The sequence below is a fragment of the Mesoplodon bidens genome, assembly GCF_964165515.1.
Source record: "Mesoplodon bidens genome assembly, chromosome: 11".
Lineage (NCBI taxonomy): Eukaryota > Metazoa > Chordata > Mammalia > Artiodactyla > Ziphiidae > Mesoplodon > Mesoplodon bidens.
The window spans coordinates 75,470,341-75,486,998 of record NC_138167.1 but is presented as its reverse complement, the minus strand read 5'-3'; the positions used below and the strand labels follow the sequence as shown (position 1 = coordinate 75,486,998).

At 37.9% G+C, this 16,658-nt stretch overlaps 1 protein-coding gene across 3 annotated transcripts in view; it reads left to right on the top strand.

Moving 5' to 3' along the window:
- Window positions 1–16,658, top strand: part of HCFC2 (host cell factor C2) — a 48,034-nt gene that overhangs the window by 15,682 nt on the left and 15,694 nt on the right. For all 3 annotated transcript variants that reach the window (XM_081249889.1, XM_081249888.1, XM_081249887.1), the window contains exons 8-10: window positions 4,485–4,652; window positions 5,188–5,240; window positions 15,700–15,877. In XM_081249889.1, coding sequence (XP_081106015.1) covers window positions 4,485–4,652; window positions 5,188–5,240; window positions 15,700–15,877 — 399 coding nt within the window. The remainder of the gene's footprint in view (window positions 1–4,484; window positions 4,653–5,187; window positions 5,241–15,699; window positions 15,878–16,658) is intronic.

Below are 16,658 nucleotides of genomic sequence, written 5' to 3'. Positions count from 1 at the left end.
ATGCTGAGAATACAGTATCGAATAAGACTGATAATATCCCTACTGTCAAAGATCTTACATTCTAAGAGAGCGTGAGGGCAGGAAGATGATGGGCAATAATCAAACAAAGCAACAAAATAAGTTTAGTTTTGGGTAAGCATGTGAACACAGTGAGATAGAACAATGAGATAGTGATGAGAGGCTCTAGGAATGAGGTGGGGTGGGGTGGCTACTTCAGAATGGGTAGCCGGGAAAGGGTGACATGGCATTCGAGGTGTAGTCCAAGTGACGAGAAGGTGCTCCCCATGTACAAAGCCCGTTTGGGGGTGGGGGGTGGGGACACTGCAGGAAGAATGAAAAGCAAGTATGAGGGCCCTGAGGTGGGAATACTTGGCATGTTTGGCAACAGATTTGAGCTGAGTAAGAGAGTATAGGAATGGAGATGAGAGTGGTGATCATGGGACAGATCTTGTAGGACCTGGAACACCATGGTAGAGATTAAATTTTTTAAAAATATATGGTAGGTTATTTATTAATTTGAAGGAGAGATGTGTACATCTTGGAATGGTCACTGCACTTGTGTGGAAACTAAATTGAAGGGGGCAAAAGTACACACACCGAGACAAAAGGCGGCTTTTGCAGTAGTCAAAGAAGTCTTCAACTCTAGTGGTGGCAGTGGAGATGGGGAGAGATGGATAAATTCAGGACGTATTTTGGAGTTCTTGTTGACAGAACCGACTGATGAACTGGGTATGGCAGATGACAGAAAGAGAGAAAAGAAGGATGAAGTTTTTAGCTTGAATAATTTGGTGGTATTTCCATTTACTGAGATGGGAAAATTGCGGAGAAAACAGGCTTGTGGAGAAAATGAAAAGTTCCATTTAAACCCTGCTAAGTTTGAAATAAGGAGATCAAGTAGGCAATTGAGGGAATAAAGAAGTCTGGAAGCCAGTAGAGAAATCAGATCTGAAGATGTAGTATGTGTTGTTTTATGAGAAAAGCAGATTATAAAACATACCTATGATTCCAGTTTTTCTTTCTTTTTTTTTTTTTTGCGGTATGCGGGCCTCTCACTGTTGCGGCCTCTCCCGTTGCGGAGCACAGGCTCCGGACACGCAGGCCCAGCGGCCATGGCTCACGGGCCTAGCCGCTCTGCGGCTTGTGGGATCTTCCTGGACCGGGGCACGAACCCGTGTCCCCTGCATCGGCAGGCAGACTCTTAACCACTGTGCCACCAGGGAAGCCCTCCAGTTTTTCTTTTAAGTGTATAAACAGAAAAATCTGGAAGGATACACTGTGTACCAAAGTATTATCTAAGAGGTGAGATTATACATTTTTTAAAAGGTTTTCTCTCTCATATGTATTTTCTACAGTAGCATGCATCGCTTTTATAATGTAGAAAGTTTAATTTTAAAATTAAGATACTTGAAAAAGTAATAAATGGAACAATTAAGTTGGAGACTAAATGCTTTCTATGCAAGAAGTACATACTAACAAGTAGGAAAAAATATAGAAAATTGAACTTAACTGATTCATCTTTGAAATTGGGAATTATGAGCTGAAGTCCAAGGACAAGCTTCTAATCAGTCTCTGAGATTAGAAGAAAAATGTGCATATATAAATTTTTCTCAGTAGCAAATACGTCGCTTTAACCAGATTCTATAAGAGATCTGTGACTTTTAAAAGATTAAAAATCATTGTCTCTGAATGGCCAGTTTTTCCATAAACCTTTCCATAAAAGGCTGTGGACAGGAATATTTATCTAAAAGTAATCATGAAGGCAAAATTTAGATTTTGCTTTTCCTTGTGATAACTTGGCCTCAGTTTGGGCAGGGGAGGGGGGTAGGGTTCTTCATCTTGCCTTTCTTCACTTTTAGTTAAGTTTTGTGCATTTGAGTTCATATAAAGATTAATATACTTCCATGAGTTTTTTAATGAAAAATAGCAGTCTTTTGCTCACACTTTCCTCCCATTTTCCTTGCTTCACAAGCAGGTGCTTTCAGCTCTGTTAAACAGTTCTTATGGTATTTGCTTCCAATTCTCCATATAACATGAATATGTATGTTACTGGTTTTTTTTTTTCAGTTTAGGCATAATATGCTCACTTTCTACCGTGGAAGTTAAGGATTTCTCTCTTCTTCCCACCACTCCTCACCTCTCTCCTATGCACCTTCCCTAACCCCTACTCTCTGAGTATGATTGATTTACACCATAATTTTGTTAGATGAGTGTTCAGTGTTTACATTATAACCATATAAATGCTATTCACAGGTGAGCTATGTAGAATTGTGAATATTTTTTGTTTGCCATCGATTAGTAATGGTCACTTTGTTTGTTTTAGATCTGTATGTATTTACCACTAATTCAATCTATGCTCTCATTTGTTTAAATCTTCTCTCATTATGGTTAGATGCATCAGATATTCTATCAAATTTCCTCATCTTGAAGAAATTTCTCCTCCTGCAATCTGAGATGATTGCCTTCCACAAATTGAACACACCTATCATCTTGGAGTCTCCCTTCATCATCTTTCTGGGGATATCTTTTGCCTGTCACCTGTGCTGGATTCCCTGTTTCCTGGATCTCATATTTTCCCCTTCGTTAGTTTACATCCTCATTTTTGTAGAACACATCCCAGGAAAAGGGTGCATAAGTGATAAACTTATTTTGAGATCTTGCATTGTTTGAAAATAAGTTCAGTCTTCCTTCCTACTGAATTGGCAGTTTGAGCAGAAATAGAATTCTATATTAGAAGTCATTATCCTTCAGAATTTTGAAAGCTGGGAAAAAATTTTTTTGAAAGTTGTTATATTATATTCAAACTTCAGGTGTTTTTGTTGAGAATCTAAACCACTTCTGATTTTTGGTCCTTTTAAATGTGGCCTTTCCCCTGATAGCTTTTAGGACTTTTTCTTTGTCCCTACCGCTCTTAAATTTTATGATGATGTGTCTTGTTGTGTGTCTGTTTTTAATCCCTTGTGTTGAGTACTCAGTGGGCCCTTTCTGTCTGGAAACTCATGTTCTTCAGTTGTGGGAATTCTCAGTTTATTTCACTGATTTACACAACTTCTGTTTTCTCTATTTTTCGTCATGTAACTTGTGTTATGTGGGTGGTGTACCTCCTGGACTTGTCTTCTTATTCTCTGCTTTTGTTCAGGTATGGGTTGCCTTACTTTGAAAAACATAAACTGGATTGTGAATAGGATCGTGGAGGAATTTACATGGGAATAGTTGGAGGAACTAGGCTTAATTATCCTCTAAAACAGGGTCATTAGACTGCTTTGTAAAGACCCAGAGAGTAAATATTTTAAGCTTTGTGGGCCATAAGGTCTCTGTTACACCTACTCACCTCTACCATTGTAGCATAAAAGGAGTCATAGACAATACCTAAACAAAGGAGCATAGCTATATTTCAGTGAAACTTTATTTACAAAAATAGGCACAGACTGGATCTGGCCCATGAGCCATAGTTTGCTGACCCCTACTCTAAAAGATACAAAGAGATAGATATTAGACTTGTTCTCTAAAGATTAAATTATAGTGTAGAGATTTCAACTCACTAGAAAAATTCATTTTCTTATATAACTGTCCAGAGATGGAGTGTACTGCCTTGGGATTTGTGAGTTCCCTAATTTGACAGGTAAACAAAAAGAAGACAGGGATATTGTAGAAATAATCTTAGGTCCTTTCTTCCAGTTCTAATAGTCTATGATTGTTATTGTTTTAGAAATGTTGGTAATATTTTATGCCAAAATAATTACCTGTTTTGGTTGGTACAAGTTTTTGGGGGGTTTTTTGTTGTGTTTTTTTTTGCGGTACGCGGGCCTCTCACTGTTGTGGCCTCTCCCATTGCGGAGCACAGGCTCCAGACGCGCAGGCTCAGCAGCCATGGCTCATGGGCCTAGCTGCTCCGAGGCATGTGGGATCTTCCCGGACCAGGACACAAACCTGTGTCTCCTGCATTGGCAGGCGGACTCTCAGCCACTGCGCCACCAGGGAAGCCCTGGTTAGTACAGGTTTTGACAAGAAGGTATTAACTTCAAAGAAGTTACTTCAAAGAAGTTTTTCCAAAATATCATGTCCAAATCATTTTTGCTAATATTAGCAGTATTTCTGACATGTATGCTGTTGGCTCAAAATTGGGTCATAAAATTAAAAACTTACAAAGAAGGTAAAATAGCATAGCTGTTAACTATAAAGTACTTGGTTTTTCCCCACACTTCTAGGATTAAATATTTTCTTTAATTTGATGACTCAGCTTGGAACTAAATTATTTTGTTTATAGATTTATTCATATAAGGAATTAGATAAATAAATAAAATCAGAACTCCAAATTATTTTCATTTGACCTACTATCGCTATGTTTATTTGAGTAACTTTTTCCTCTTAGTAAACAGATGAAATGTTCGTTGCTGATGTTTTCAGAACTCCAGGTCCACAAGCTATATAGGCAAACTATTGATACATTTGAAACTTTAATACATAATACCAATATTGTTCTTTAGAGAAACCACCAGCACCATCACAAGTCCAACTGATCAAAGCCACTACCAACTCTTTTCATGTCAAATGGGATGAAGTGCCTACAGTTGAAGGCTATCTTTTGCAGTTGAATACAGACTTGCCGTACCAAGCTGTGTCATCAGATTCTTCAGCAACACCAAATATGCAAGGTAACATAATTTTCACACTTAAAGCGTGTATGCTCGTATGCTTCACGAAAAAAAGATAGTGTAGAAAAGCCTGTGATTAGACCTGGTTTAAGAAATTTTATTCTATGATGTTTCGTGCCTGAAAAATATGTTTCGACTCTGAAACTTGACTGTATTACCATTATGATGTAGTAGAACACATAGACATGTAGGGTAGAATGTTTTTTCTGTAGTTCATTTTGATGTACTTTCTTAATCTGACATGCTACTTGACTTCAGGAGATGGTTTTAATTAGTTTTCATAAATATTTCAGCTCCTTTCAAAAGTATTTTTAACTAACAGCCACTTGGAAAGTAAAAGCAAATTTAATTTTACATGTTCTTCCAAAAAGGATTTCAGTCAACTATTAAGCAGACTATTAAGAAAGCAGGTAAACTTTGATAAATATGCTACTTTTTAAACCTTTAATATGTAACTTTTAAAAATATTTGATTGTAATGTATTTTCTTGAAGCTAATTTAGAGCATATCAGTCTGAACTTTCCCATTCCTACAGGAGTCAGGATGGACCCACACAGACAAGGCAGTAATAGCATCATTCCTAACAGTGTAAGTTGAAAAAATTTTAACAGTAAATGAATGTTTATGGTTACAGTCCCAATTTTTATTAATATTTTTAGCATATTACCCTAGGACAGGGGTTCTCAACCATGGCTGCACATCACAATCACCTCTGAGATTAAAAAACAAACAAATAAACACAGATTCCCATGCCTTTCCCCAGATCTAGTGAAGCAGAATCTTAACATGATGCCCAGGTAACTGTTTTTAAGGACAGCTCCGTGTATCATCGTGACAGTAGCCTGAATTAAGAACCCCTGGCCAAGAGATTGAAGTCTCATTACACATAGTATCAGAGGCTAATACAAACACAGAAACACACACATACACTAGATATACATATATAGATACATATATACATATATATACATATATATGTGTGTGTATGTATATACATATATATATATGTTTGGGTTTTTTTTTTATTAATTTAGGTGGTACTACAAGGTTTATAATGAAGAGCAGTAGTTTCCTGCTTTGCTCCTACTTGCCCTTGATCCTGCCTCTAGAAACAACTACTTTCAAATATTTTAGCTCTCTTCTGGTATCTACCTTTGTGCTTTTAAATAAAATCCTTGTGCTGCCACTTCTTGACTTTCTAGTTTTAGGTCAATTGTCTTTAGTAATGGAAGATGAAGATCTTATGCTCTCTTAAAATATTGCCATCTCCTCCCCTTCCTCTTCCCACATCCTTTAAATATTTTTAGTTGAATCATTATTTGATATTTACATTGTGATGATGACATATTCATAGGTGAGCCATGTAGTGTGCTGTGAGCATTGTTCCTTCTTCATGTAATTTTTTGTTTTTCTTGGCATTGTTAACTGCCTCACTTTTTCATTTGCTTGGTTTTCTTCTTGCCTATCATTAATTAATACTCAGATTCTCCAATAAAATAATAAAACTCCTCTCAAAATATTCAGACATATAAGGTAGTCTCTTTTTTCTTTCTTCACCACCCCCTGCCCCTGGAACCATTCCTCCCAGGGCCTCTGTCTTGATGCTCTAGTCTGTACTAATTCTTCTCTAAGTCTGCTTCTCAGCTGTCAGATTAGAACTTCCATTTGTTTCATACTGGAAGTTTCTTTTACCTCTTTTCTGCGTTAGAGTCCATGTTTCTTGGTCTCATTTCCTTCTCTTCCTTGGTATTCCCCAGTAGTTTCCTGAGAAAAGGTTTATGAAAGGTAAACTTTTTGAGATCTTACGTATGTGAAAATGCCTTTTCTCTGTTCACATTTGATTGGTAGCTTGGCTGCGTTATAGAATTCTATATTGGACATGTTTTCCTTAGAAATGGAAAGGCATTTTCCTACTGTCTTTTAGCATTCAGTGTTGCTGTTAAGAAGTCTGTTGCCACTCGGATTCCTGATCGTTTATATGTGACCTAATTTTTTTTGTTTTAATCCCCAGTTCTCTGAAATTTCAACAGTGATGTGCCTTAGAGTGTGTGTCTTTGCTTCACTCACTGTGCTGTGCAGTCGGTGGGCCACGTCGTTCTGGAAACTCATGGCTTTCATTACTGATTATTTCCTCCTTCCACATTCTCTTTCTCTTTTTTGGAAACTCCTGTTGATTGAATGATGGTCCTCCTGAACTAATCCTCTGATTTTACTTTTTATTTTCTATTTTCTATCTTTCCTCTGTTCTGCTTTCTGAAAAGTTTCTTCATTTATATTATAAATCTTCTGTGCAATTTTAAAATATATTCAGCCACATATTTAATCTCTAAAAAGCTGCTCTTATTCTTTATTTCTTCTATGACATTTTATTTTTGCTTCAGAAATGTAATATTTTCCCTTATCTCTTCAAGAATTATGCTTTTTTTAAAAAAATGGAGTTATATTCTGCTTTCAACATTATTTCTTTTTTTCAAGCTCCTTTTAAAAAAATTTGTTTTGGTCTTGGACTTCCATGATAGAGGCTGTTGTCAAATGTCTGGTGATGCTTGGCTATCCTTTCATGTTTAAGTGAGGCATTAAAAATGAGCTTGGAAGATGTCTTAGTCCATTTGGCCTGCTATAACAAAACACCATAGCCTAGGGGGCTTATAAACAATAGAAATTTATTTCCTGCATTTCTGGAGGCTGGAAGTCTGAGATCAGGGTGCCTGCATGGTAGAGTTCTGGTGAGGAACCTCTTTAGGGTTGCAGACTGCTGACTTCTCATTGTATCCTCACGTGGTGGAAGGGACAATGGATCTTTCTTGGGCCACTTTTTTTTTTTTAACATCTTTATTGGAGTATGATTGCTTTACATTGTTGTGTTAGTTGCTGCTATATAACAAAGTGAATCAGCTATACATATACATATATCCCCATATCCCCTCCCTCTTGTGTCTCCCTCCCACTGTCCCTATCCCACCCCCTCTAGGTGGTCACAAAGCACTGAGCTGATCTCCCTGTGCTATGTGGCTGCTTCCCACTAGCTATCTGTTTTACATTTGGTAGTGTATATATGTCAATTCCACTCTCTCACTTCTTCTCAGCTTACCCTTCCCCCTCCCCATGTCCTCAACTCCATTCTCTATGTCTGCGTCTTTATTCCAGTCCTGCCCCTAGCTTCTTCAGAACCTTTTTTTTTTTTTTAGATTCCATATATATGTATTAGCATACAATATTTGTTTTTCTCTTTCTGACTTACTTCACTCTGTATGACACACTCTAGCTCCATCCACCTCACTACAAATAACTCAATTTTGTTTCTTTTCATGGCTGAGTAATATCCCACTGTATATATGTGCCACATCTTCTTTATCCATTCATCTGTTGATGGACACTTAGGTTGCTTCTGTGTCCTGACTATTGTAAATAGTGCTGCAATGAACATGTTGGTCCATGAGTGTTTTGTTGTTTTTTTTTTGCGGTACACGGGCCTCTCACTGTTGTGGCCTCTCCCGCTGTGGAGCACAGGCTCCGGACACACAGGCCCAGCGGCCATGGCTCACGGGCCCAGCCACTCTGCAGCATGTGGGATCCTCCCGGACCGGGGAACGAACCCACGCCCCCTGCATCAGCAGGCGGACTCCCAACCACTGCGCCACTAGGGAAGCCCCCCATGACTGTTTTTGAATTATAGTTTTCTCAGGGTATATGCCCAGTAGTGGGATTGCTGGGTTGTATGGTAGTTCTATTTTTAGTTTTTTAAGGAACCTCCATATTGTTCTCCGTAGTGGCTGTATCAATTTATATTACCACCAACAGTGCAAGAGGGTTCCCTTTTCTCCACACCCTCTCTAGCATTTACTGTTTGTAGATTTTTTGATGATGGCCATTCTGACCAGTGTGAGGTGATATTTCATTGTAGTTTTGATTTTCATTTCTCTAATGATTAGTGATGTTGAGCATCCTTTCATGTGTTTGTTGGTAGTCTGTATATCTTCTTTGGAGAAATGTCTATTTAGGTCTTCTGCCCATTTTTGGATTGGGTTGGTTTTTTTTTTTTTTTATATTGAGCCACATGAGCTGCTTGTATATTTTGGAGATTAATCTTTTGTCAGTTGCTTAGTTGGCAAATATCTTCTCCCATTCTGAGGGTTGTCTTTTCGTCTTGTTTATGGTTTCCTTTGCTGTGCAAAAGCTTTTAAGTTTCATTAGGTCCCATTTGTTTATTTTTGTTTTTGTTTCCATTTCTCTAGGCGGTGGGTCAAAAAGGATCTTGCTGTGATTTATGTCAGAGTGTTCTTCCTATGTTTTCCTCTAAGAGTTTTATAGTGTCCGGTCTTACATTTAGGACTCGAATCCATTTTGAGTTTATTTTTGTGTATGGTGTTAGGGAGTGTTCTAATTTCATTCTTTTACATGTAGCTGTCCAGTTTTCCCAGCACCACTTATTGAAGAGGCTGTCTTTTCTCCATTGTATATTCTTGCCTTCTTTATCAAAGATAAGGTGACCATATGTGCATGGGTTTATCTCTGGGCTTTCTATCCTGTTCCATTGATCTATATATCTCTTTTTGTGCCAGTACCATACTGTCTTGATTACTGTAGCTTCGTAGTGTAGTCTGAAGTCAGGGAGCCTGATTCCTCCAGCTGTTTTTCTTTCTCAAGATTGCTTTGGCTATTCAGAGTTTTTTGTGTTTCCATACAAATTATGAAATTTTTGGTTCTAGTTCTGTGAAAAATGCCATTGGTAGTTTGATAGGGATTGCATTGAATCTGTAGATTGCTTTGGGTAGTATAGTCATTTTCACAGTGTTGTTTCTTCCAACCAAGAACATGGTATATCTTTGCACCTGTTTGTATCATCTTTGATTTCTTTCATCAGTGTCTTATAGTTTTCTGCATAAAGGTCTTTTGTCTCTTTAGGTAGGTTTATTCCTAGGTATTTTATTCTTTTTGTTGCAATGGTAAATGGGAGTGTTTCCTTAATTTCACTTTAAGATTTTTTCCTCATTAGTGTATAGGAATGCAAGAGATTTCTGTGCATTAATTTTGTATCCTGCTACTTTACCAAATTCACTGATTAGCTCTAGTAGTTTTCTGGTAGCATCTTTAGGATTCTCTATGTATAGTATCATGTCATCTGCAAACAGTGACAGTTTTACTTCTTCTTTTCCGATTTGGATTCCTTTTATTCCTTTTTCTTCTCTGATTGCTGTGGCTAAAACTTCCAAAACTATATTGAATAATAGTGGTGAGAGTGGACAACCTTGTCTTCTTCCTGATCTCAGTGGAAATGGTTTCAGTTTTTCACCATTGAGGATGATGTTGGCTGTGCATTTGTCATATATGGCCTTTATTATGTTGAGGTAGGTTCCCCTCTGTGCCTACTTCCCGGAGAGTTTTTATCATAAATGGGTGTTGAATTTTATCGAAAGCTTTTTCTGCATCATCTGAGATTATCATGTGGTTTTTATCCTTCAGTTTCTTAGTATGGTGTAACACATTGACTGATTTGTGTATATTGAAGAATCCTTGCATTCCTGGGATAAACCCCACTTGATCATGGTGTATGATCCTTTTAATGTGCTGCTGGATTCCGTTTGCTAGTATTTTGTTGAGGAGTTTTACATCTATGTTCATCAGTGATATTGGCCTGTAGTTTTCTTATTTTGTAACATCTTTGTCTGGCTTTGGTATCAGGATGGTGGTGACCTCGTAGAATGAGTTTGGGAGTGTTCCTCCCTCTGCTGTATTTTGGAAGAGTTTGAGAAGGGTAGGTGTTAGCTCGTCTCTAAGTGTTTGATAGAATTCACCTGTGAATCCATCTGGTCCTGGGTTTTTGTTTGTTGGAAGGTTTTTTTTTTTTTTTTTTTTGTGGTATGCGGGCCTCTTACTGTTGTGGCCTCTCCCGTTGCGGAGCACAGGCTCCGGACGCGCAGGCTCAGCGGCCACGGCTCACGGGCCTAGCCGCTCTGCGGTATGTGGGATCTTCCCGGACCGGGGCACGAACCCGTGTCCGCTGCATTGGCAGGCGGACTCTCAACCACTGCGCCACCAGGGAAGCCCTGTTGGAAGGTTTTTAATCACAGTTTCAATTTCAGTGCTTGTGATTGGTCTGTTTATATTTTCTATTTCTTCCTGGTTCAGTCTCGGAAGGTTGTGCTTTTCTAAGAATTTGTCCATTTCTTCCAGGTTGTCCATTTTATTCACATATAGTTGCTTGTAGTAATCTCTCATGATCCTTTGTATTTCTGCAGTGTCAGTTGTTACTTCTCCTTTTTCATTTCTAATTCTGTTGATTTGAGTCTTCTCCCTCTTTTTCTTGATGAGTCTGGCTAGGGGTTTATCAATTTTTTTTTTTTGGCGGTACGCGGGCGTCTCACTGTTGTGGCCTCTCCTGTTGCAGAGCACAGGCTCTGGACGCGCAGGCTCAGCAGCCATGGCTCACAGGCCCAGCCACTCCGTGGCATGTGGGACCTTTCCAGACCGGGGCACGAACCTGTGTCCCCTGCATTGGCAGACGGACTCTCAACCACTGCGCCACCAGGGAAGCCCTATCACTTTTTTTTATCTTCTCAAAGAGCCAGCTTTTAGTTTTATTGATCTTTGCTATCATTTCCTTTATTTCTTTTTCATTTGTTTCTGGTCTGATCTTTATGATTTCTTTCCTTCTGCTAACTTTGGGGTTTTTTTGTTCTTCTTTCTCTAATTGCTCTAGGTGTAAGGTTACATTGTTTATTTGAGATTTTTCCTGTTTCTTGAAGTAGGATTGTATTGCTATATACTTCCCTCTTAGAACTGCTTTTGCTGCATCCCATAGGTTTTGGGTCATCGTGTTTTCATTGTCACTTGTTTCTAGGTATTTTTTTATTTCCTCTTTGATTTCTTCAGTGATCTCGGTTATTTAGTAGCGTATTGTGTAGCCTCCATGTGTTTGTATTTTTTACAGTTTTTTTTCCCGTAATTGATATCTAGTCTCATAGCGTTGTGGTCAGAAATGATACTTGATATGATTTCAGTTTTCTTAAATTTACCAGGGCTTGATTTGTGACCCAAGATATGATCTATCCTGGAGAATGTTCCATGAGCACTTGAGAAGAAAATTTATTCTGTTGTTTCCGGATGGAATGTACTATAAATATCAATTAAGTCCATCTTATTAAATGTATCATTTAAAGCTTGTGTTTCCTTATTTATTTTCATTTTGGTTGATCTGTCCATTGGTGAAAGTGGGGTGTTAAAGTCCCCTAATATTATTGTGTTACTGTCAATTTCCCCTTTTATGGCTGTTAGCATTTGCCTTATGTATTGAGGTGCTCCTATGTTGGGTGCATAAATGTTTATGATTATTATATATTCTTCTTGGATTGATCCGTTGCTCATTATGTAGTGTCCTTCTTTGTCTCTTGTAATAGTCTTTATTTTAAAGTATTTTATCTGTTATGAGTATTGCTACTCCAGCTTTCTTTTGATTTCCATTTGCATGGAATATCTTTTTTCCATCCCCTCACTTTCAGTCTGTATGTGTTCCTAGGTCTAAAGTGGGTCTCTTGTAGACAGCGTATATATGGGTCTTGTTTTTTTATCCATTCAGCGAGCCTGTGTCTTTTGGTTGGAGCATTTAATCCATTTACATTTAAGGTAATTATCGATGTGTACGTTCCTATTCCCATTTTCTTAATTGTTTTGGGTTTGTTATTGTAGGTCTTTTCCTTCTCTTGTGTTTCCTGCCTAGAGAAGTTCCTTTAGCATTTGCTGTAAAGCTGGTTTGCTGGTGCTGAATTCTTTTAGCTTTTGCTTGTTTGTAAAGGTTTTATTTCTCTGTCGAATCTGAATGAGATCCTTGCTGGGTAGAGTAATCTTGGTTGTAGGTTTTTCCCTTTCATCACTTGAAATATGTCCTGCCACTCCCTTCTGGCTTGCAGAGTTTCTGCTGAAAGATCAGCTGTTAACCTTATGGGGATTCCCTTGTATGTTATTTGTTGTTTTTCCCTTGCTGCTTTTAATATTTTTTCTTTGTATTTAATTTTTGATAGTTTGATTAATATGTGTCTTGGCGTGTTTCTCCTTGGATTTATCCTGTATGGGACTCTCTGCACTTCTTGGACTTGATTATTTCCTTTCCCATATTAGGGAAGTTTTCAACTATAATCTCTTCAAATATTTTCTCAATCCCTTTCTTTTTCTCTTCTTCTTCTGGGATCCCTATAATTCGAATGTTGGTGCACTTAATGTTGTCCCAGAGGTCTCTGAGAGTGTCCTCAATTCTTTTCATTCTTTCTTCTTTATTCTGCTCTATGGTAGTTATTTCCACTATTTTATCTTCCAGGTCACTAATCCGTTCTTCTGCCTCAGTTATTCTGCTATTGATTCCTTCTAGGGAATTTGTAATTTCATTTATTTTGTTGTTCATCATTGTTTGTTTACTCTTCAGTTCTTCTAGGTCCTTGTTAAACGTTTCTTGTATTTTCTCCTTTCTCCATTCTGTTTCCAAGATTTTGGATCATCTTTATTATCATTACTCTGAATTATTTTTCAGGTAGACAGCCTATTTCCTCTTCACTTGTTTGGTCTGGTGGGTTTTTACCTTGCTCCTTCATTTGCTGCATATTTCTCTGTCTTCTCATTTTGCTTAACTTACTATGTTTGGGTTCTCCTTTTCGCAGGCTGCAGATTTGTAGTTCCCATGTTTTTGGTGTCTGCCCCCGGTGGGTGAGGTTGATTCAGTGGGTTGTGTAGGCTTCCTGATGGAGGGGACCTGGTGCCTGTGTTCTGGTGTGTGAGGCTGGATCTTGTCTTTCTGGTGGGCAGGACCACATCCAGTGGTGTGTTTTGGGGTGTCTGTGAAGTTAGTATATTAGGCAGCCTCTCTGCTAATGGGTGGGGTTGCTAGTTGTTTGGCATGGGGTGTCCACCACTGGAGCTTGCTGGTCATTGAGGGGAGCTGGGTCTTAGCGTTGAGACGGAGATCTCTGCGAGATCTCTCGCTGATTGATATTACATGGGGTCAGGAGGTCTCTGGTGGTCCAGTGTCCTGAACTCGTCTCTCCCACCTCCAAGGCTCAGGCCTGACACCCAGCTGGAGCGCCAAGACCCTGTCAGCCACACAGTATTGGTGTTCACCATCAGGAAAAGGGGGTGCTCATGCACTGCTGATCCACTTGTGAATTTTTCAAGTTTTTGGGAAAACAGTCTAGCACAATCTGTTTTAAAAATAACCAACAAAACTCTTGGGCCACTTTTATAAGGCACTAATCACAGCCCAAAGCTACTTCCTAGTACCATCACCTTGGGGGTTAGGTTTCAACATATAAATTTGTGGGGGACACAGACCTTCAGACCATAGCAGCTCTGTGCCTGTGGGCATGCTTGATTAGTAGACCTTAATGAGGGTTTTTGAGTGAGGATCCACAAATATCAGTATCTTATCTTGTGGACCAGTGGGTTACCCCTGAGACTTCTCCAACCTCTTGCTTAAGGGCTCTAAGCCTGGCTCTCAGTATTCTGGGAGCTTAATGTAGAGAGGGCAGTGTCTCTCTGTTCAGTATGCAGACTTTCACTTAATCCCCATTTTCAGTATCGGTGCCCCTCCTCCATCCTCACCAGAGAGACTCTACCACGGTCCAGAGACTCCCATTTTAATCTTTCTACCTATCTCCCTTCTTCAGTTCGAATGGAGGTGAGGAATCTGTCTGCCTTTGTATGCTGGAAGAGCAGAGCTGGGGCTGCAGATACTTTTTATATAGTCTTCCATATGATGGTCCTCTGGTGTTCTGCACTCTGCACTTCAGCCTCCAAAGAACCTGATGCCCCCAATTTCCAAGCCTTTCTGGGCTCTTCAGCAAAAACAGTTCACCTCTCAGTGACTTTCCACCTACAGGCTCTTAGCTTTAGCTTTTTCTGCTTTATAAAGGCATTCCTTATTTCTTGCACTTCGCTTTACTGTGCTTCCCAGATAGTATAACATGGAGACTTGGTAGTGAAATAAACTTAGGGTCAAATTCTAGCTCTGCTACTTGCTGGCTCCCTGGGTGTGTTATTTAAGATCTCTGGGTCTCATTTTTTTCCGTCTGTAAGCCAGGAGTGATATTATCCAATTTATAGAATTCTTATGAAGATTAAATGAGATACAGACATTATAACTATGTAGCACAAGGCCTATCACATAGTATAATGCTCCTTAATGGCTGTGGCTGTCATCATCATCATTTATTAACGGTAGCACAATCACCATCAATTAGAAGGGAAGTAGAGGGCATATTATGGACAAGTATCCTTAGAGCTATGAGAAATTATAATTGATAATGTAGTTATAATTGACATTAAAGCTGGAGACAGAAAAGTAACAAAAAACATGTAACGAAAAAGAGGCAACGATACTGGGGTATTTGAATGAAGCCAGATCACTTTTATGGTTCAGTAGACCTATAATTATTGCTATATAATAACTGATGTTCACATTGATGATTTGAATTATCAGAAGGTTTAAATGTGTTTGTTATAGTGTCTTTAAGAAGACAAACAGAAATGTAATTAGGAAGATTCCTATCTAGACTGTTTAATGGTGAAGAATATTGATATGTATGTATTAATTCTTGAAGTCTATATGGAAAACTCAGTCATATAGAATAATTCGTATGCTTGAAGGTTTCATATAACTGAGATTTTTCTCTTAGGAGTCGTAAAATCTTTAGTGTACATGTCTGATCTTGTTAAGAAAATTTGAATGTTAAATTCAGTATCTTGGGTGTTGTCACCTACGTTACATATGTATTTACTTGAATACTAACTACCACTTGTAAAAATGTAGATGTTTTTTTCCCCTTTTCCCTTCAGAACTGGTCTTTTGAGAATGAATATTAAATGAAAAGAAATTGTTTTCTTAAACTATTATAAAATTTAAAGAATAATCCTGTACAAATTAAGAATATTATTTAAACTGTTTTGTATTTTGGAAAATTTATTTTCAAAACATTTAAGTTGTAAATTATTTTGCTTGTTTTTTACATGTATTTCTATTTAATTGAACATTACTTGCTACAATAAATTATTTTATTTCTTGTAGATCAGTGATACAATGAACAGTGCAAAATCTGAACATCCAGCTATGAAAGGAACTTCACTGAAAAACAAACCAGAACTCAAAGCATCAACTGATTCTAATGCCACTTTACATTCATCTTTGGCAACTAACGCTTCTAATCATAACAGTTGTGTGGTGGATATGCTAAGGAAAAATGAAGGTATAAAGATGGCATTCTAAATCTTAAGCTTTTTATAATAATGGTAGAAAATTTTAGAGTCTTTGAAAAAGTAAATGTTATATGGTTTGGATCCATTTTCAAAATATAATATATACCTACCATATTGACCCTAATTAGAATGATGTCAAGATACCGAGCAAGAACTTACCTGAATAGTGAAGATTAGTTGTTAACTACAGAATTTAAATGAGGTGAGCTCTTGTGTTCCATTTGAGATTGGCCAGTGTGTTCAGTAGCACTGTTCCATTACCCTGTTGTCCTAGCACTTATAACTCTCTGAAGTAATTTATTTTGGGCCAGGATTTTGTCTATCTTGTTCACATAAAGTTCTCCAGCACCCAGATTCATGCCTGGTAAATAGTAATCACTTAATAAATAAATATTTGTTTACCAAGTAACTGGATTATCCTCAGAAAGGTAGTTCATTTATGAAACTGTTGATTAGCCTGTTGAATTCATGGTACAGCTTGTAATTTGGTGATCCTTATATTTTAAAGTATTTAATTTGAATATTCTGATACCATTCAAGATATATTAAGTGTTGCCTCTGATTTCATTGTCTAAAATTACTTTATAAATCTCATTCTGATATATCCCTGACATAGGAATATGTGGTTTTATTTTTAATTTGAAAAAATTAGGACCGTAAAATATTCAAGGAAAATAATTTACTATAGTTTTTCTAATTTTATTATTTGTGGAAGAGGAGAGCACTTTTGTTTTGTTGATTTTCTGATATAAGGGAATCATTTGGGCAAAA